Source organism: Siphateles boraxobius, unplaced genomic scaffold (genome assembly GCF_051911475.1).
Source record: "Siphateles boraxobius isolate OS27281-9 unplaced genomic scaffold, OSU_SipBor_1 66, whole genome shotgun sequence".
Taxonomy (NCBI): domain Eukaryota; kingdom Metazoa; phylum Chordata; class Actinopteri; order Cypriniformes; family Leuciscidae; genus Siphateles; species Siphateles boraxobius.
This window is the reverse complement of record NW_027509193.1, coordinates 4121407-4143779: the sequence shown is the minus strand read 5'-3', so window position 1 is coordinate 4143779 and position 22373 is coordinate 4121407. Positions and strand designations below refer to the sequence as shown.

The 22373-nt window shown below is 38.7% G+C and overlaps 2 protein-coding genes across 3 annotated transcripts in view; one reads left to right on the top strand and one right to left on the bottom strand.

Moving 5' to 3' along the window:
- Positions 1–7406: 7406 nt before the first annotated feature.
- Positions 7407–9503, top strand: rcvrna (recoverin a). Its single transcript, XM_077211683.1, has 3 exons — positions 7407–8377; positions 8703–8814; positions 8915–9503. Exons 1-3 carry the CDS (start codon positions 7997–7999, stop codon positions 9031–9033), a joined length of 612 nt encoding a protein of 203 aa, XP_077067798.1. The 5' UTR covers positions 7407–7996; the 3' UTR covers positions 9034–9503.
- Positions 9504–10757: 1254 nt separating this feature from the next.
- The window catches only part of gas7a (growth arrest-specific 7a), a 38150-nt gene continuing 26534 nt past the window's right edge, over positions 10758–22373 (bottom strand). For both annotated transcript variants that reach the window (XM_077211674.1, XM_077211673.1), the window contains 3 exons: positions 21191–21270; positions 20629–20727; positions 10758–14774 (listed from right to left, as the gene is read on the bottom strand). In XM_077211674.1, coding sequence (XP_077067789.1) covers positions 14661–14774; positions 20629–20727; positions 21191–21270 — 293 coding nt within the window. In that variant the 3' untranslated portion in view covers positions 10758–14660. The remainder of the gene's footprint in view (positions 14775–20628; positions 20728–21190; positions 21271–22373) is intronic.

Sequence of the window (22373 nt, the reverse complement as noted above, 5' to 3'; positions counted from 1 at the left end):
TTATCTGATAATGACCAATAAAATATGGCAGAATTCAGGATTTTCTGTAGGGGTGAAATTATGTAACAAATAATCCATATGATTACCATTAGATTTCTGATGCTCAAAACACAGATTACAATAATATTCAACCTATAGTGCATTCATATTTCTATATATATAGTCAGTCTGCCATTGTCCTAGAAACTACAAACTCTAATGCAATATAGATTTAGGATAAGTTATAATAATGATAAGAAATAGTAAATTAAAAATTCAGGAATAACACATAGGTGATTTGTCTACAAACCTCATTTAAAAATGAGTTTCAGATGCTATGAGGATTATCTGTGCTGACATTTGATGAGGACCATGACCTTATACTGTAGGACATACATGTCCTACATATACAAACTACATCCAATGCCCTATATAATAGCAATTGCTCAAACATTGCTCTCTCCTTGTTAGACACAGTACGTATTGAGTTGCATTTTTGCAAGGATTTTAATTTTGACTTTAAAACGACGTGCTCATGAAATATGCAAAACAACCTATTATAATTATCAAAGTGATCATAAACGTATAATGTAGAACACCAAGAAAAATTTATCAAACTGTCGCTGAGTCAAACACCACATCAGGTTTAATAGTTTAATTTTTAAAAGTCTAAACCAGTTTTGTGATGAGTCAGTTTTACTTATACTGTACATTGCATTTTTCATTTTAGAATTAATCCTTCAATATCTGTCCATGGTACAATGTTATAGTTCATGAACATAGATTGTAATCATGACCACGCTGCCCACTTGATTGTGGTTTTGCTGTAGCCTAACCTCCTGGAAAAGGGAAGCTAAAGCATGTAATCCTTACCTGCGTATCCTGTTAAATGACTGAACTCAAATGATTACATAAATCAGATTTAACCTCTCTCAGGCCAAGCCCCAACAGCAGAGCTCATATGAAAAATAAAATCAGTCCTCATCCCAAAGTGAAAAAATAGTATACTTAAGCACAATTTATTAAGTTTAACTAAATGTATTTATGCAACACTATACATTGGTATAACCTACTTAAAGTATTAAATTGGAACAACCAATTTTGTACTAAATAAATTTAAGTTGTACAAAAGCAGTGCTGAGGTTCAACTAAAGTTGTATTTAATACTTGTTTGTGCTAAAGTGGAACTATTCCAAAGTAGGCACTTTACATATACTCTTTAATTTTAGTTTTGAAATGAAGAATTCACTCAGCTTTTAACTTCAAATATATTTGGGTGACATTACAATTGCAATTCATTTACACTGTAAGAGTGTTGAACTGTGTTATTCTGAAGAGTTGAAGAGTATTATACTGATAACAAACTTTTAGTGATTTTAAAACACATTGCAATGGCATTCCAAGTAAACTTGAAGTGTGCTAATGGCATCATTATCGTGTGCTTCAAATAGGCTACAATTAAGTAATCTGAATCAAAAAATTAATGACACTGTATGAGAAATTGCATTTTACTGACATGCTTCAGTATACCAGAAAATGTATTATCTAGAGAACATCAGCGAGACAATGGGAACAGATATTTGCACAAATTAAATAAATTAAATAAATTTTTTTGAGGACTGGGATCATTTTAATAATTAGTTTAATAATTCATAATATTTTGACAGCCTAAAGGGCTGTTCAAAGTTTAACAGGCCATTAGAGTAACATTAAAAGGAAAATTGAATTAGTACAGTAGGTCCATTGGAGTGTATTAGGAATACACTCCAATGCGTAAAACGTCTGATCAGGTACATGAATGTTTTTCACCATTTCAAATTGACTATTTTGTTTTCATTATCTGTCTAACATTGTAACTACAGTACATTCTATAGACTATAAGCTGCTTTGCAACCATGCAAAATTGTGAAACATGTTATGGAAATATATTTGAATTGAATTAAGCAATAGCCTACCTAATATTCAAAGTGTGGGTAAATTATTGAAAAGGTAAAGGTCATAATTATAAAATGTCATGATTATCTTTTTGCCACTCTAAACACATTTCCTGTAAACTCAACAAGTAGAACTCAAATACAATTCATTGTATTGTACATTTAATCATATCAGGTCAACAGAGAATTTAACAAAAATAAATGACTGAGGTAGTACTTAAATATTTTACAAATTATTTTTATTTACAAATTGCTCATTGTTACATTTGCACGGTAGGCAAAAGTTGTCTTTGGCAATTCTTCCCTTGCAGCATAGTAATGTTTCCAAGTGAAAAAAATGATACCAAAATGTATTTAAATACATGAATTTCATATGTATTGTTTTGTGTGGTGTACTTTGATATTAACACCTTTAACCTTATTTTTTGATTATTCTCAGGTTAGGTAAAGAAAGTCGCCTCTGGCCTAAATTATAAGGCATTTTAAATTACTTACAATTCGGTCAGAAGACTTCTCTGTAATATTCTATATGTTCTTATTCAAAGTCTTTAAAAACACTATAAATCAAGCCTCAGGCAGTTTTTGTAATCAATTCAATTTATAATAAACAAAAGTATAAAGGCAAAAAAAAAAAACTATAATAAAGCTTAGAATCGAAGGTGTAGTCAGCTCTGGGCTTGTTTTCTTCCAAGTGGGGTTTCTTGTCCTCAGCTCTTGTCTTCTTGTCCTTAGCTCTGGGTTTCTTGTCCTCAGCTCTGGTCTTCTTGTCTTCAGCTTGGGGTTTCTTGTCTTCAGCTCTGGGTTTCTTGTCCTCAGCTCTGGGTTTCTTGTCCTCAGCTTGGGGTTTCTTGTCCTCAGCTCTGGGTTTCTTGTCTTCAGCTCTGGGTTTCTTGTCCTCAGCTCTGGTCTTCTTGTCCTCAGCTCTGGTCTTCTTGTCCTCAGCTCTGGTCTTCTTGTCCTCAGCTCTGGTCTTCTTGTCCTCAGCTCTGGTCTTCTTGTCCTCAGCTCTGGTCTTCTTGTCCTCAGCTCTGGTCTTCTTGTCCTCAGCTCTGGTCTTCTTGTCTTCAGCTTGGGGTTTCTTGTCCTCAGCTCTGGTCTTCTTGTCCTCAGCTCTGGTGTACTTGTCTTCAGCTCCAGGTTTCTTGTCCTCAGCTCTGGATTTCTTGTCCTCAGCTCTGGGTTTCTTGTCCTCAGCTCTGGGTTTCTTGTCCTCAACTCTGGTCTTCTTGTTTTCAGCTTGGGGTTTCTTGTCCTCAGCTCTGGTCTACTTGTCTTCAGCTCTGGGTTTCTTGTCCTCAGCTCTGGGTTTCTTGTCCTCAGCTCTGGGTTTCTTGTCCTTAGCTCTGGGTTTCTTGTCCTCAGCTCTGGTCTTCTTGTCTTCAGCTTGGGGTTTCTTGTCTTCAGCTCTGGGTTTCTTGTCCTCAGCTTGAGGTTTCTTGTCCTCAGCTCTGGGTTTTTTGTTTTCAGCTTGGGGTTTCTTGTCCTCAGCTCTGTGTTTCTTGTCTTCAGCTCTGGGTTTCTTGTCCTCAGCTCTGGTCTTCTTGTCCTCAGCTCTGGTCTTCTTGTCCTCAGCTCTGGTCTTCTTGTCCTCAGCTCTGGTCTTCTTGTCTTCAGCTCTGGTCTTCTTGTCTTCAGCTTGGGGTTTCTTGTCCTCAGCTCTGGTGTACTTGTCTTCAGCTCTGGGTTTCTTGTCCTCAGCTCTGGTCTTCTTGTCCTCAGCTCTGGGTTTCTTCTCCTCAGCTCTGGTCTTCTTGTCTTCAGCTTGGGGTTTCTTGTCCTCAGCTCTGGTGTTCTTGTCTTCAGCTCTGGGTTTCTTGTCCTCAGCTTTGGGTTTCTTGTCCTCAGCTCTGGTCTACTTGTCTTCAGCTCTAGGTTTCTTGTCCTCAGCTCTGGGTTTCTTGTCCTCAACTCTGGGCTCCTTGTTTTCAGCTTGGGCTTTTCTTGTCCTCAGCTCTGGGTTTCTTGTCCTCAGCTCTAGGTTTCTTGTCCTCAGCTCTGGTTTTCTTGTCCTCAGCTCTGGGTTTTTGTCCTTAGCTCAGAGTCCTACTTTTCCTTGAGCCCAGAGTCCTCAACTCTGGGCTTCTTGTTTTCAGCTTGGGGTTTCTTGTCCTCAGCTCTGGGTTTCTTGTCCTCAGCTCTGGGTTTCTTGTCCTCAGCTCTGGGTTTCTTGTCCTCAGCTCTGGGTTTCTTGTCCTTAGCTCTGGGCTTCTTGTTTTCAGCTTGGGGTTTTCTTGTCAGCTTGGGGTTTTCTTGTCCTCAGCTTGGGGTTTCTTGTCCTCAGCTCTGGTCTACTTGTCTTCAGCTCTGGGTTTCTTGTCCTCAGCTCTGGATTTCTTGTCCTCAGCTCTGGGTTCTTGTCCTCAGCTCTGGGCTTCTTGTTTTCAGCTTGGGGTTTTCTTGTCCTCAGCTTGAGGTTTCTTGTCCTCAGCTCTGGGTTTCTTGTCCTCAGCTCTGGGCTTCTTGTTTTCAGCTTGGGGTTTTCTTGTCCTCAGCTTGGGGTTTCTTGTCCTCAGCTTGGGGTTTCTTGTCCTCAGCTCCGGTCTACTTGTCTTCAGCTCTAGGGTTTCTTGTCCTCAGCTCTGGGTTTCTTGTCCTCAGCTCTGGGTTTCTTGTCCTCCGCTCTAGATTTCTTGTCCTCAGCTCTGGGCTTCTTGATTTCAGCTTGGGGTTTTCTTGTCCTCAGCTTGTGGTTTCTTGTCCTCAGCTCTGGGTTTCTTATCTTCAGCTTTGGGTTTCTTGTATTTCAATGCATTTGTAGTATACTTAGCATAAAATTAATGTATTTAAAATACAGTTAAGTATATTTATGTCACGCTTTGACAAAAACCGACAAGGGACTGAACTGAACGGGGAGAATATATATACAGGGTAAATGAGGGAACTAACTAGACAAAGGTGGATGAAGGTTAACTAATCAGGGACTAACAAGAACAGGTGCAGACAAGACAGAACATAATTGTGACAATTTATTTTTCACTAGGGTCCCCAAACAAACAAATCATTTAAAAGAAGTCTACCATCAAAATTTTGAGAAGGTTCTGGTGCAGATAGGAGGCTGGATACTTGACTGTTATGGTTTAATAGCTGAGTCTGTGTGGCTGTGGATTTGACCAGTAGTCTGGGCTTCTTCAGTGCAACAGTCATCATAGGGATGTATATGGCGTCAGACATAAGCCCAGTTTCCCATCCCAATGACGCATGGCAGTTTATCAGTTAAGATGTGTTAATGAGGCGAGTAATAGATCTGCCTGACATGATATAATAAAATAATCCCTGTGCACGCTTACTCACCTCTACTGTCACCATGTCAAACCGGTTGTAGCCAGTTCTATCTACCATATGAAATTACCATGTGGATTCGGTGAACGCGAAACGTTTTGACAGTATGCGTTTTGGCCGTTCATTTACTTGAAAATGGAGTTTTGGTAACCTGAAAATGTATAGTTTTGAAAACGGGGTTCAAAATACAGGTTTTTGAAAACGATACAGTTATCATCTCCATGTAAACTACAAAAACGGTGATGTCATGTGATTTTGTATTACATGTTTAGTCTATAGGCATGCACAAGTACAAAACAACAATGGTGGACTACAGGTGTTTGTGCTGTTCAAGATACAGAGTTCTCCAGCAAAGTGTATATTTACTGCACCAATACTATGACCAGCAGAGACGCATTGCATAATAATTGGGTTTGATGGTTTTGACAAGGCTGTCGTCTGTACGCAAAACTTTTCAAAGTGCAAAGGAACAACTTTTACGTTTTTAAGTGCATCGTTGTGGTGTAAAAGTACCCTAAAAAGCTAAGAATTAAAGCACAGCAGACACACTATCAAAAAGATCAGTTTCCCTTTTTTGGCTGGCAGATCTTTCGTCAGTCATAATCTGGTTTGTAGAGCAGTAGTGACCTCAATGACTTGAGGCAACACAACTAGGCAATGTGTGCTAATGAGTTTAGAGGTCAGTAGCTCAAGCTGTTCACCATCCAAACAAAAGAACACCCTCCCAGCAAAACAACTCCAGCACAACCAAAATAAATCGCATCAAATACAAAAAAAAGTAACACTAATCAACATGACACATATGACAGAGTTCCAACATCAAATGTGTTAGAAATATGGAAAATAGAATTCTAATTAAAGATAAGTCATGTCCTCTGATGCTACTAAAGGAAACTATCCTCCCTAAACCACAACAAGAGCAGGCAGTACAGAACAAATGAGCAGCCGTTCACACTAGTCATGTTCTTGCGTTCAAAGCTTGACAGAACTGAATGGAGCAGAATGCATCATAAACTCAGGATGAATACTAAAATAAACCAATTGGAACTGTTGCGACGCAACAGCCGCTTCCAGTGCAGACAGCTAACTTATTAGCTGCAGATGTGGTGTAATGTAAGTCCACTTTATTCCTGTACACTCCTAAAAATAAGGTTCCAAAAGCGGGTTTTTCACAGCAATGCTACAGAAGAACCAGTTTTGGTCCCCCAAAGAATCTTTCAGGGACCAGTTTCTAAAGATAATCTTTTTTTTTTCTCCTTAGTCTTAAAGATCCTTTTTTACATTATAAAGAAATTTTGTGTAACGGAAAGGTTTCATGGATGTTAAAGTTTCTGCATGGTACCATAGATACAAATAAAAAAACCTTTATTTTTACGAGTGAATGGAACCGGTCGACTTTTATGATTTGGAAGCAAATCAAGTAAGGATCATTGACAGGTTATGACTGCAAAAGAGGTAAATTTATGGAGGGATGACAAACTAAACCTATGATTAAGGTCATAAGCTGTACAACACTTGTCAGACAGACAGAAAATGCAAATCCTATTTAAAACTCATGGGACATTAAATAAACATTAAAAAAAATCAAATTTGTATGTGATGCAAAGATGTTGGAAGCAAGATGAATGCCCTTGTCAGGCCTCATGACTTGATTCAATTCTCTATCCGCTTGTTAATTCATGACAAGGAATACTGGTTCTGCAAGCTTCTACTCATTGTAATTGAGAACACTATTGATTCATATCACACATTTAAGCTACGCTTTTAAAACTTGTATATTACTTATGGACTCACGGTTAGGATCATGATTCGGTAGTATTACAGCACACAAGTTTGTATTAGCACCATTTGTTGTTTGATTTAGCTGGTTGGGAGTTTTGCTGGTTTGGAAAACGGTGATGTAACTGCAAAGCACCAAAATAATGCTTTCTGAAGATGGCAAATGGACTGTATTTATATAACGCTTTAAACAGACCCATGGCCACCAAAGCGCTTTACACATTGCCTCACATTCACCCATTCATTCATACACCGACGGCAGTGTCAGCCATGCAAGGCGTCATCCAGCTCATCAGGAGCAGCTGGGGTTAGGTGTCTTGCTCATGGACACTTCGACACTTCGTCAGGTGGAACCGGGGATGGAACCACCAACCTTTCAGTTTGTATACAACCTACATGACATGAAACTACACATTGTTCATATTTTTGTAAAATAACAACAATGCAGCTTGTGCAGGGTTTTCCTGTTCATAAATGCACCTCTGGGATGCTTAAGGCGTTAAAGTAACACAGCCCTGTCTGTTAATTACCTAGTCCAATTAGAGTAACAGCAGATGGTCTTGTAAGCTGGTGGGTCTTATTGGAAAATGAACCCCCATGTAGAGCCCCCAACCCACATGTAGAAACCGACTCTCTGAGCAAAATGGCAGCCGAGTTGCTCATCACTCTTGATGAAACAGATAATTTGATAGCAAAGTGCAGAGTTTTGTTTGCCATCCTATTGTTAGACCATGTCGTAAAGGAGCAAATCAACATAATTCAGCACTCATCAGAAGGGGTGTTACGTAACTAACTAATCTTTCAGAAAGCCCGTCTGGATTTAAATAGAGATATACATAATCCCATTCAGCACTTAGAGGAGTTGTCAGGGGGAGCCAAGCCCAAAGAGGGGCCAACGCCAGCACTCAGCACAACGCCATTCTGTTGTTTTGTTTGGAGAAAGGAGGAGGTAAGTGAGGAGGGTGGGTGAAAGCAAGAAGAAACTCAGCAAATCCGTCCCTTTTACTCGTGTACAGCTTGGGAATATGGGGAACAGTAAGAGCGGTGCTTTGTCCAAAGAGATTCTGGATGATCTGAAATTGAACACCAAATACACAGAGGAAGAGCTCTGCGTGTGGTACGCCAGCTTCCTCAAAGAGTGTCCCACTGGACGCATCACCAAAGAACAGTTTGAGGGCATCTATGCCAGTTTCTTCCCAGATGCAGATCCTTCCGCCTATGCTAGGCATGTCTTCCGCAGCTTTGACACCAACGCAGACGGAACCTTGGACTTTAAGGAGTACATTGTGGCGCTGCACCTTACCTCGTCAGGCAAGACCACGCGCAAACTTGAATGGGCATTCGCTCTGTATGATGTAGACGGCAACGGGACCATCAGTAAAAACGAGGTGCAGGAGATTGTACGGGTGAGTATTGGTCACAACTGGCTTAAACATACAAGACTTTTAAATGCATTTGCTGTTGACTGAGTCAAAGTGTGCAAGACTTGGGGGTTTGTTTTTCTAGCCACTGATCGTGGCATTTAGTAGCAAGATGTAGTGTGTAGGTAACAGTCCAACAGTTGTGAACAGATGGCTCAAGAAGCTCAGGCTAGATTACACCACCTGGTGTAATACAAGTCTCAATCACTTAAGCATATCCAATGCTGTATTTGTCAATGTGACAGTTATTATTTTTATTATTATGTTTAAAGCGAGGGAATTTTAATATTTTGTATTCTTCTGGGAACAGTCGATATTCAACATGATTCCAGATGAAGACCAGAAAAACCTTCCAGAAGATGAGGACACACCTGAAAAGCGAGCAGACAAAATTTGGACCTTTTTCGGAAAGAAAGATGATGGTAATAACTCATCATAATATGTGCAATTGCTGTAGAATACGTGAACCATACCATGTACTCATAATCCATGCATTTTCACAATGTCTCATTGTCTTCACAGATAAGATCGAAGAGGGGGAATTCATTCAGGGTGTCATGGAAAACAAAGACATCTTGAGGTTGATACAGTTTGACGAGCCAAAGAAGATTCAGGAAAAACTCAAGGAAAAGAAGCATTAATGACCACATTCCCATGAGACTGATCAGAGCTTCTATTCATTTGAAACCAAACTTACATAAACCAGACTGCTTCTCCAGTCACTGGACGCATACAGATACGCTATCCATAAACACGTCAGAGTTATGAACCAGACAAACCTAGATTTTCTTATAATACACACAAGACTTTTGTCCTGGACCACCGCCACATCTATCTGAAGGGCCTCAGAAATCATTGCTATTTCCATTGTCCTATCAATAAGAGCAATTAGGCTCATGTTAACAGTCCAACTCTAGCGTATGCAATCCTCTTATGATCTGAAGGTCGGGTAAGACAAATCCGCAGGGTCCAGTGGCTCTCCTCTTTTAGATCCCTTCAGGGTTAAGGTGGTTTAAGCGCTCAACATGCATTCATCAGAATCAGTTTAGCAGCTGACTGGGTAATTTTTATAGAACAAATTTCTTGTGCTGTGTTTTTTTAGTATGTACAGTGCTGTGTTTTTTTAGTATGTACAGTGATGATGATGACAATTTTAGAGAATTTTTACATGAAACATTTAGGAATATATATCTATTCTAAGTCCATGTCATTACTGATCAATCCACCAATGCCAATTAGCCATATAAAAACTTGGGGTGACACTTTGTTTTACAGTGTCGTTTCTACATATTTTACAACTACTTACTGTAGTAATAAGTAACAGTAAATTATGCATAATTACAAGCAACTAACTCTAAACCATAACCTATAGTAAGTGCATGTTCTTAATTGATATTACTCAGTAAATGTACAATGAAGCCTGAAGTTTTAGATAAGTACAGATTTTAATGTGTTGTCCATGTTATTTTCTTTTTCAATCATAACAATTCAATATACTGTATATTATTATATATTTTTAGTTGATTTTCAGTGCAAATAATTGGTAATATCATGTAACCAGTACTTGTTGTCAATGACCTACTTTTGTACATGATATTGTCACACAAAAACAAAGCTGTCTCAAAATGAATATTTAGCTGGAACTTTAATTAACCGATTGAGTTCGGAGTGAAATTAGAGTCTCAAAACACGTTTAGACTTACTAAACTTGAATACTAGAAAGGGCTCTCACCCCAAGTATATCTTTATCATGTTGACGCTGTTTACGGCCAAATCTCTAAGGACAAGCCTGAAACGCAAGGGCTTACCTCTTTCTTTTCTTAAAGCCGTCTTTGGCTCAGGCTAATGCATGGCCTGCATTCAACATTAGGACACCGAGCTGGAAAACAATGGCCAGAGCTCTGCAGCATGGTTGCTTTTGACTCAATGAAAAACAGGCTGAATGGTCACATCCAAATCACAAAGAGGATCATTATTACTAGAGTCGCATTAAACCTGAAATCACCTGGGTTTTGGTTTGGCCTGCCTTTGTGTTGAACCAGCGGGTCAAGGTTTGGCTGGTTAGCTAGAGCATGTCAGCCTCTACACACTTTGCGGGCAAAAACATCTTTCTCCATTGACGGCCATTCCAAAGTTGGCATGCATTCTGAAGAAATACAAAAAACTTTGCATTAAGTTAAGGTAGATATTTCTTCAGTGAACAGTTATTTGGATGGCTGGCTCAAAAATAAACTAAAATAAAATAAAATATGGAACTGCAGGCCCATAAAACAAAGATGGCCGCATGTGCCAGACGAGCAATATTGAGCTAAACAGAAATGTAAATGCTAATATTGCTCAAAAGAAGAAACCTCAGTGGTGATAAACAATTAGAGTTGTTTTTATTATTACAATAGACAATGTAGTGATTTCCAGGGCAAATTCAACATAAACATCATATCTTCATAAACATGTTGATAAATTTGTTGATGAATTTTATCAATGGAGACTATTAAGTTGAGAGCAAATAAATCAACATTTACAATATTATATATATATATACTGTATATATAAAAGATCTAGCTTGGAACACAGACATTCAACTGAACAGTTTTTCAGAATACACATAATGCACACCATTGACAACAATTTTCAATACGACTTCTGCAACATGAAGTTCTAGAATAGCTTGGGCAATGCAGTACAGTAAAAGTTGTTACATGCTAAACAGCAAATGTAAACCAGTCATACCTTATGTTAGGCGAAAAGAGAATGATTATTAGTAACTTGATATAAAGGAAATAATAAAGTAAACCATAACCTGAATGCATTACCTTTCATGGTACAGCATTTTTTTACTTATCCATTTTAGATTTACTTTCACATTATTGGACATGCTTATGTGCATTTTACAATGTTCTTAGCTGAGCACATAAAATCCAATTAAATTCCCATCATGTATTCCTAGTGCGCATACATATACTCTGAGTTTATCTCAGCCAACAAGTACTATATTATTAGCATTTTTGATTTTTTTCAAACAAATTATATGCTTGATTTGATTGGTTTGTGTATTTATCTAACTCTAACCACTAATGTATTTCTTGTCATATTGACCAATAGTAAAATAAATACAAATCTAAACGAAAGCACAGATATTTTTCTTTTCCCAAAATGTGCTTTGACTTCCTGTGCTAATTAAATATATCAAATTTCTCAATATTACTGTATAAAGTTTGAAAATTGAAATGTGTCATATATTTTCCAGTATTATAGCTGAGCGGTTTGAACAGTGTGATAATTAGCTGCCTATGACAATGTGCATTCAGCAGAAAACTGTGGCATCCATCAGTCAAATGTTTACGTATTAGTTAAAACATATTATAACAAAGACTACAGAGAGATGAGCATGATGTAGGATGAGCCTGACAACAATTACAGACAAAAAAACGCCACGCACATATTTACAGTTATGTACAAACACGTAACAGAATAGATTGTGAACATTCCAAGGCAATTTACCTTTAGGCACTAAAAGGTGTACATTATAACTCAAATCATTATAATTCACATATAATCCACCTTTGATTGACAGCGGGATTCTACAGCCAAACCATATAATTTCACCATTAAGAAACAGTATCGTTTAGAAGTTGCTTTAGTGCAACTTACAGAAGAAATTTGGATGCCATTAGAGTAAAACTGGCTGCATAAGACGATTTCTTGGCTTTAACTGGGAAAAATTATATGACTTTGCTATCGAGTCCTGTCTAGTTCACACATCTTCCATGAACACAATCAATGGACTAACCAGCACAACTCAAATTACACATCAATTTTTCCATTAACCATACAATAACTAGTCCTACATTTAGACAAAACATGCTTTTCTGTAAAATAAATCTGCAAAAATATGAAAATATATCAATTCCATACTTCGACAATGCAACCTGACCCCTCTTTCATAAGGAAGGCTGTAGATTTGCCAGCAGTTTATGTGTAGTTTGTGAAAATAGCATTAAAAACTTTCCATTGCATTCCTTGTTGCAAAAAAAACCTTTTTCTCAATACAATAAAGATTTAACAATATAACCACTGAACAATGATATGCTTTAGCAACCCCCCCACATCCCCCCCCCCCCCCCTCCCTAAACTTTGATGCTGGTTATGCTAAGGATGGATTGTTTTTGAAGTCTTTGAACACCTATATGGCATTCAGAATCTGTCAGTTCAGACTGAAACAATCATCATAATGTTAAGCTGCATTCACACCACAAATGCAGCAACAAAGCGACATGATCCCATTGATTTCAATGGAGAGCTGGCGATTTCAGACGACATGTGCAACAGTGACCATTGACGACCATTACACCTGGTACAGTGACCATTACACCTGGTATTAGAATGTGCTTTGGTCGATTGGATCACAAGTAGACGAGGGAGACACATTCCAGTTTACACCTGGTGTTTTAATCCGTCTCTTTCGTCCACTTTCAAACACTTCTGTCCTGATTTCTTCTAGGGGAGTATCCGTCAGTAAATCTATGGGCTTTTTCAGATCTTTTGAACTAATAGATGAAATAAGCTTGTGCAATTTACATATGAACACGCTTGGAGATGACAGAAAAACACAGAGAGAACAGCAGCTTTTGTTCCTGCTCTGACAGCATAAAGGGCCTTGCACACTGAGTCCGAATTTTTTTTTTCCGTATACGTCATTCAGTGGCTCTGAATTGTCAAAACGCGTCTCAAAATGCTTGCTACAGATGTGGGAAACGTAGAAAATCGAACCCGATACAAATTTTATTATGACAGTCGAAGGTTTCGGAGGCAGTGTGTAAACATGATTGACAGAACGTGAGGTCGTTTTTATTTCGGACTCAGTGTGCAAGGACCTTACCACCACACCAAACGCTGTGAGTGCATGTTAGAAATCAGGAATGGTGAGAGAACATTGTTCTTGGTATGTTTTTCATCTTCAAACCAAACTTGGGTCTTCAGCTGTCAAAGTTTAAATCCAGTTTGGCTAGCACGCTTCCCATAATGTTTATGCATTAAGTCAGTAGGCAGAGAGTAGGCGATCTTTGAGGCTGTTCATATGCATTCGATCAGATGAGTGTTTACACTATGAAAGCAATCCAGTCAAATGCGTTTTCAACTACCTCTGGAAGTGATCAAAAGTGGACAAGCTCAAAACGTTTTAGACCCCATTTACAGTCTTGTATTTAGCGTCGTCCACTTGTGATCCATTCGACCAAAATGCATCTTTATACCAGGTGTAAACAGGACCAAAGTTGAGATATGTTTAACTATATGCAAATAAAAATGTACTTTCGAGAGCGACAACCAATAGGAGTGAAGTCATTGGAGTGCACCATCAGTGGAGTGTGGGAGAAGTTATTGGTCAGCAGCTTTCCTCTAATTTATGGTATGTCTCTGTGTGCATATGGTGGTTCTCACCATACTGACCAAATAGTTTCATAAACCCAGATAGACCTGCGCTTGTGCTTTCACTGCAGATAAATAGCCACGATGACACAGAGCACTCACTGTTTCTCGTTCATCGTTAATATAAGCATTTTATGTACCGATTCCATTTATATTTTGTCTTTTCCCTGCAAAATGTTTGTTTTTAGCGGCAAGAAAACGGATTCGGTGGATACCACATGGAATAACATCCATGAAAGTCATTCATAAATGCTACGAGAGTCGCTGGCAGTGTGAACGCAGCTTTAATCGGTGGAACTATAAATATCCACAACTAGCTGTGTAGTTCAATATGTGTACACTATCACTTTAACACCAAAAAGATTTTAAAAAAAAATATTGATTAAATTAAATTTGTTTAACAGGCATCCACTGCAATTAAACAAACAGGTGTTTTGCTGTACAGTTTTCGTTCAGATCTTTATCAATGGAGCCTTGACAATTCTTTTCTTCATGTTAATGTAATAGACCTACTGGGAAGTCTTTAGTAGCATCTTAAATTTATTCAAAGGACATGCAGGATTATATGGATGGCTACTCAGTATCATAATGGGTCTGCTGTCCTTTCCTGACACTCATTCCACATGACATTAAGAAAATCTTCTACAAAGCTTTGATTTTGTAATCATGTGATATTTTCAGTGGAAATCCACAAAACAAGCAGTGCTTCAAGGGGTGATACCTGTATGGCTTTGGCTGAGAGGTTGAAGTACTCAGGTAGACAGGCATGCAGGTAGATTCATATAGCATAGTGTGTGTGTGTGCGTGTGTGTGCAGGTGTGTGTGTGTGTGTGTGTTCGGTCTAGATGTCCATGTCCACAGGTCTCAGATCTCCTGTCTTGTGTTCCTTTACCCAGAGCTCTCTGTCTTTGGCTGGGTCCACACTCTGCAGGAGCTGGTCCACTGGCTCCAGCGTCTAAACAAGAGCAGTCAAAAAAAGGTCTGAGATGTTAGCTACCAAATGCACTGCAAAAAAAAATGTACACTACAAAAGTTTGGGGTCAGGTTTTTTTTTTTTAAGAAAGAATAACTTTTATTCAGCAAGGACACATTAAATAGATCAAAAGTGCCAGAATAGACCTTTATAATGTTACAAAAGATTTCAGTTTCAAATAAATGCTGTTCGTTCTATTAATCAAATAGTCCTAAAAAAAGGTATGATGGTTTCTACAAAAATATAAAGCAGCAATGTTTTCAACATTCATAATGATGAGAAATGTTGCTTGAGCATCAAATCATCATATCAGAATGATTTCTGAAGGATCATGTGACACTGAAGACTGGAGTAATGATGCTGAAAATTCAGATTTGATCACAGGAATAAATTACATTTCACAACATATTAAAGTAGGAAACAGCTTAAATTGTAATAATATTTCACAATATTACTGTTTTTACTGTATTTTTTATATTATATTTTTATACTATAAATTAGGTGACACCAATAAAAGTAATTTTAAGGGCAAAAGCTTCTGTCAAGATCCTGTCATCATATACTCACCCTCAAGTTGCTCTAAACCTGTATGAATTTCTTTCTTCTGTTGAACACAAAAGAAGATATTTTGAAGAATTTTGGTAATTAAATATTTGCAGGTCCCTATTGACTTCCATCGTATGATTGGGGATGTAGAATGGGGACCAGAAACTGTTAGGTAAATGATGTACAGAATTTGCACTTTAACTTTCCCTGTAAGCCAACATCTACATGCGTTTTATGCGGAATGTGGACAGGTGTAATATGGGAAAAGGCTGCGTGCTCTCAGCTATTCTCAGTAAGTAATACAATTTTCCACTGACCAGAGACAGACTTCGAATGCGCTCACTCGAACATCTTTATGTCTATTCTGACCACTTCATGAAGTGTTACAGAAAACAAGTCCATTAAGGCTGAGATCCTGTTTGAGATCCATCTGTTGAAACATACTCAGACTGATGGTGAGTGTTACTCTGTTTGTACGGGCTTGTGAAGTTGAGAGCGCTGGCAGCTACTCTTCTGTGAAGACAGCAGCTTTCTCTAACACAACCCCAAGGGGCTCTGGAGCAGGTGTTAACACTCTGATTTGCCCTGAAACACGAAACCTGAGTATTTACAATGTGTTTAGCTTGCATTACCCAATCATTCAGCAAATCGTAATGTAACCGAGATCCACACATACAATATTATATTAACAGGCAGACAGAAAAATGAAGGCATTTGAATTTACAAGAGTTTAACTTGTATACTAATGACAATTGTTTCCATTTAATACTATATATTTATTTTATTGCACCACTGGTTTTCACTTGTTTTGAAGGATTTTAAAAGGAAATGTAGATAGTAAAACTTAACTTCTATCATAATTTACTCATCCTCTTTTTGTTCCAAACTTGTTAAACTTTAGTTAATTTTCTAAACACAAATGAAGATATTTTTGATGAAATCTAAGAGATTTCTGTCCCTCCATTGACAGTCTATGCAACTACCACTTTCAAGGCCCAGAACTGTAGTAAAGACATCATTAAATGTTTGTGCTTTGGCTATGCTTGTGCAAAAAGCATAATTTTCCACTTTATTTAGAAAATATTAATCTCCAACATGCGTTTACGCAACAAAGTCTGCTCTCGCATCAGCAGCACACATGCGTAGTGGTGCTCTCATGAACGCACATGGGAGATTAATATTTTATAAATAAAGTGGAAAATTATGCTTTCTGAGCAAACAAACCCTCACGTTTCTTCGTAAATTGAGGGTAAACCACTGGCGTCACATGGATTACTTTAATGATGACTTTACTACCTTTCTGGGGCTTGAAAGTGGTAGTTGCGTAGACTGTCAATGGAGGGAGAGAAAGCTCTCAGATTTCATCAAAAAGATCTTCATTTGTGTTGTGGGTTTGGAATGACATGAGGGTGAGTAAATGATGATCAGAATTTTCACTCAACAGACATGCACTCCCATTTATTATACAGGAATACAGGGTGAGGAGTGTGCTCAGAGCTGTTAATACAAGGAAGGCTGTAGGCCCAGATGGGGTGACGGAAGGGTGCTCAGAGAATGTGCAGACCAGTTCTCTTCATTCTTCACAAAGATCTTCAACCTGTCCCTGTCAACAGCCACCGTCCCATCTTGCCTGAAGTCAACAACAGTTATTACACTACCGAAGAAAACAGTCATCAGTGGTCTTAACGACTACCGCCCAGTTGCACTCACCCCAGTTATTATGAAGTGCTTTGAGAGGCTGATCCAACAGTACATCAAAGCCAGCCTTCCAGACACATTCGACCTACATCAGTTCACATTCAGAACCAATAGATCCACAGAAGATGCCATCGCTACTGCCCTGACACAGCATTGCTCCACCTAGAACGCCAAGGCAACTGTGTGAAGATGCTTTTTATTGACTATAGTTCAGCTTTTACCACAGTCATTCCTGACAGGCCGGTAGCCAAACTGCTCGGCTTAGGTCTCTCCTCATCTATCTGTCACTGGATTAAGGACTTCCTGACCAACCGCCCCCAGGCGGTTAGGTTACGTCCCTATTCCTCCTCCACATTAATTCTCAGCACAGGTGCCCCACAAGGCTGCGTGCTTAGTCCACTTCTCTACACTCATGACTGCACCCCAACCCATTCTACCAACACTATCATCAAATTCACAGATGACACAACCATAGTTGAATTAATCTCAGGAGGAGACGAAGCAGTTTACAGAGATGAAATTCAGAGATTGACAGAATGGTGTGTGGTACATAACTCGGCCCTGAATGCTTCTAAACCCAAAGAGATCATCATTGACTTTAGGAAGCACAACACAAATCACACACCACTGCACATAGCGGGGTCTGCGTGGAGAGGGTTCCAGCCTTCAGATTCTTGGGCACGAACCATCGCTGAGGATCTCTCCTGGAGCACAAACACCTCAGCAGCATCCAAAAAAGCACAGCAGCGACTCTATTTATTGACGATTCTCAGAAAGAACCACCTACAAGAGCAGCCGCTAGTGTCTTTCTATCCCTGTTCCATCGAGAGTGTGATAACGTACTGCATCTCTACGTGGTACGCAAGCAGCTCAGCGACAGATAAGAAAGCTCTCCAGAGAGTAATCAACTCTGGACAAAAAATCATTGCCTGCCCTCTGCCTTCCATAAAAGAGCTTTACACTGCACGCTGTCTCAGAAGAGCAAGAAACATTTTAAAGGATCCTTTCCATCCGGGTCATCATTTTTTTGAATTGCTGCCCTCTGGTAAACGATTTAGGTCCATCAAATCGCGGACCAAACCGTTTTTGCCCCAGCGCCATACGGGAGTTGAACACTGCCAGCACACACACACACACACATACACATTAACTGAGAAATGCACCAATCTGATGGGGCATGTTATATCTCAACCTATAGAAGGTTAACAACACCCTCTGTATATTTCAGTAAATATACGTTACACTTATATTATACAAATTGGGTTACATTCTGTTGCACTTACCTTTCTTTTCATTATGTGCAATATCATGCAGTACTTACTGCTTACTATGTATTTATATTAATATTTTTGTGCACTATTTGACTGTCGCCTTGCTTGCACTGGAGTATTGTTTTATATTGTCTTTGCGCTGTCTTGATAATGGCATATTGTTTATTGATGAATCGTACTGTATATTGGTCATTATCATACTGTTTCTATTCTACTTAAATTGTATTTAAATTAATTGTTAGTCCGCACAAGCTATATGTGAGGATACCGTAAGGATCTTATCAATTTCGCTATACCTTTGTATAGTGACAATAAAGAATCTTGAAACTATCCTTTTAAGACAGCAAAGTATCTGGATGCTTTCTGGATGTCAAACGTTTGTGGACGATGTCGATAGTTACTGTATTGATATGCATGTCTTTACTCTGCTAGAAAACTTATGTGAACTTGAGGAGAACTTACTTATACAGGTCCTTCTCAAAAAATTAGCATATTGTGATAAAGTTAATTATTTTCCATAATGTAATGATAAAAATTAAACTTTCATATATTTTAGATTCATTGCACACCAACTGAAATATTTCAGGTCTTTTATTGTTTTAATACTGATGATTTTGGCATACAGCTCATGAAAACCCAAAATTCCTGTCTCAAAAAATTAGCATATCATGAAAAGGGTCTCTAAACAAGCTATTAACCTAATCATCTGAATCAACTAATTAACTCTAAACACCTGCAAAAGATTCCTGAGGCTTTTAAAAACTCCCAGCCTGTTTCATTACTCAAAACCGCAATCATGGGTAAGACTGCCGACCTGACTGCTGTCCAGAAGGCCATCATTGACACCCTCAAGCAAGAGGGTAAGACACAGAAAGAAATTTCTGAACAAATAGGCTGTTCCCAGAGAGCTGTATCAAGGCACCTCAGTGGGAAGTCTGTGGGAAGGAAAAAGTGCGACAAAAAACGCTGCACAACGAGAAGAGGTGACCGGACTCTGAGGAAGATTGTGGAGAAGGACCGATTCCAGACCTTGGGGAACCTGCGGAAGCAGTGGACTGAGTCTGGAGTAGAAACATCCAGAGCCACCGTGCACAGGCGTGTGCAGGAAATGGGCCACAGGTGCCGCATTCCCCAGGTCAAGCCACTTTTGAACCAGAAACAGCGGCAGAAGCGCCTGACCTGGGCTACAGAGAAGCAGCACTGGACTGTTGCTCAGTTTTGCATGTCATTCGGAAATCAAGGTGCCAGAGTCTGGAGGAAGACTGGGGAGAAGGAAATGCCAAAATGCCTGAAGTCCAGTGTCAAGTACCCACAGTCAGTGATGGTCTGGGGTGCCATGTCAGCTGCTGGTGTTAGTGCACTGTGTTTTATCAAGGGCAGGGTCAATGCAGCTAGCTATCAGGAGAAATTGGAGCACTTCATGCTTCCATCTGCTGAAAAGCTTTATGGAGATGAAGATTTCATTTTTCAGCACGACCTGGCACCTGCTCACAGTGCCAAAACCACTGGTAAATGGTTTACTGACAATGGTATTACTGTGTTCAATTGGCCTGCCAACTCTCCTGACCTGAACCCCATAGAGAATCTGTGGGATATTGTGAAGAGAAAGTTGAGAGACGCAAGACCCAACACTCTGGATGAGCTTAAGGCCGCTATCGAAGCATCCTGGGCCTCCATAACACCTCAGCAGTGCCACAGGCTGATTGCCTCCATGCCACGCCGCATTGAAGCAGTCATTTCTGCAAAAGGATTCCCGACCAAGTATTGACTATTGTGTGCATAACTGAACATAATTATTTGAAGGTTGACTTTTTTGTTTTTGTATTAAAAACACTTCTTTTATTGGTCGGATGAAATATGCTAATTTTTTGAGATAGGAATTTTGGGTTTTCATGAGCTGTATGCCAAAATCATCAGTATTAAAACAATAAAACACCTGAAATATTTCAGATGGTGTGCAATGAATCTAAAATATATGAAAGTTTAATTTTTATCATTACATTATGGAAAATAATGAACTTTATCACAATATGCTAATTTTTTGAGAAGGACCTGTACATCCATTAAAAATCACCAAAACACGAAAAAACATTAAGCAAAACTTAAAAAAAAAGAAAAGAAAAAAAGGAAACTATAAGCTTATAAACTGAGCACATGTAATAAGATTTTCTGATCATATGAAAAATCATTTGGAACCTGCTTTAATGAAATTCGAAAGCACTACAGATAGCTGCAGATGTAGTATGAATATGAAGCTTGGGTTTTGAAATGGCGCATAGCTGAGGGTTTGTTACCCAGAAGAACATACTGCTGTTACTCACACTTTGGTTGAACATGTCGGTCTCATGCCGCAGCGTGGTGTACTGACGCAGATGCTGCTGGATCATCTCTACTCGCTCCACCTCTAGCCTCTCCAACTCCTTCAGAGCACAAACACAGACAATCACAGGTCCAGCATCAGTCTGTACACGGCCTTTAGACAAAAGGTTCAGTGTGGTTCTTGACTCAATCTTAAAGAACTTCTTATGCCAAAAAGGTTCTATATAAAAAGAAATGTCTTGTTCTTGGTGAAATCAAGTTCAGCTGAAATGATAGTAATATTTATTGAAATTATTATTAATAGTACATGTAATTATGTTGCTGCCACTTCTTAAAAGCAAGAGGCAACTCAACGTTTTGCACTGCAGTTTTATCACCTTAAGAGATAAACTTTTGTGTACTTTTATATCCTTTTATGAAATAATTAATGAACGGCATCTCGTGGACAATTAATTTATCATGATAAATGTGCCTCACAAATAAGATTAAAAAATCTCTGTATAAATATGCATGATATATCATCTTGCTCAAGGAAACGAGAGAGAACCTTCATGAAATAATTACCAGGCTTGTGGTGACCATCTCCTCAAACCACTTTGACTGAGCCTGGTTGTAAAGGTCCACACAGCGCATCAGATCATCACCTATTCAGATAAAACACAGAGACGCTCATTACAATCATGCAGTTACATTACAAATAATACAAAAATGATATTTAGATATTTTTACTGGTAAAACAAACAAAGATGCTGAATATGTTTCATAGCTGTGTAGGCACATTGCTTGCCAGTAGATGGCAGTCTCAACTTATTTATTACTATTTGTATTGCCTTCTGTAACAACAATCAGAGTTAACATGCAAACTCGAAGCTGTTTACCAAGAAAAACTGTTTTCACCCACAACTGCTTTACAATTAAGTGCATAATTAAAGGTAAACTGAGGGAAAGGGAGGCAGATGTGTGCGAGAGAGAAAGAGAGTATTGACCAACCCCAGATTTCTCCATCTATATGCAAATGAGCTGTATAAGCTTTAAATTCATCTGCATTAGTGATTTGAACTGCCATGTTTACTGAAGGAAAACGGCGTTTGAGCCCTGCTTAATGTTTGGCCGTTGATTCATAGTGGGAACTGTGACTCGCTCTGTGCGTGGGAGTTTGAGAAAGAGAGAGACGCAGATAACATCATACAGGGTTTTTCTACTGAGCTCAGCTGCAGTGGAAAACACAGTAAAGCTCTTGGCTACATCACAATTAAAAACAATCTCCTGCAGTCAAGCACTGGAAGAGATCTCTGAAAACAAAGAAAATCAAAGCTGACTTTTGATTTACACTATCTAAAATGGCTTTTTGTAATGGAGTAATTCTTATCAATAACAAATGAGTTTAATAATATAAACTCGATTTTTACATCTTTTTTAATTTGTGCTAAGATGTTGTGGCCGCCTGCCAGGGCATTGCTTTGCATCGCTAATGTGTTCTGGGTGGATACTAGGCGGTTACTAGAAGGTTGCTTACTGGTTGAAGAGTCCATATACTCAAGTCTCTATAACATTGTGGTCTTTGGCCGGTTCCACATACAGTCTAAAGCGAGGGTTAAATTTGCAGACATTTTGATGTCAAAGACTTCTAAATATAATCATCCTCTTGCGAGAGACCACCTTTCTAAAATATAGAGGCAATTTGATATTTATCTATATTGACCGATACAGTGTGAGAGAATATACAATATCATGATATGATAAAGAC

Coding starts and splice junctions, on each gene's coding strand:
- rcvrna (XM_077211683.1), top strand. CDS start 7,997: ATGGGGAACAGTAAGAGCGGTGCTTTGTCCAAAGAGATTCTGGATGAT. Junction 8,378..8,702: donor AGGTGCAGGAGATTGTACGG/GTGAGTATTGGT, acceptor TTCTGGGAACAG/TCGATATTCAACATGATTCC. Junction 8,815..8,914: donor TTTCGGAAAGAAAGATGATG/GTAATAACTCAT, acceptor TTGTCTTCACAG/ATAAGATCGAAGAGGGGGAA.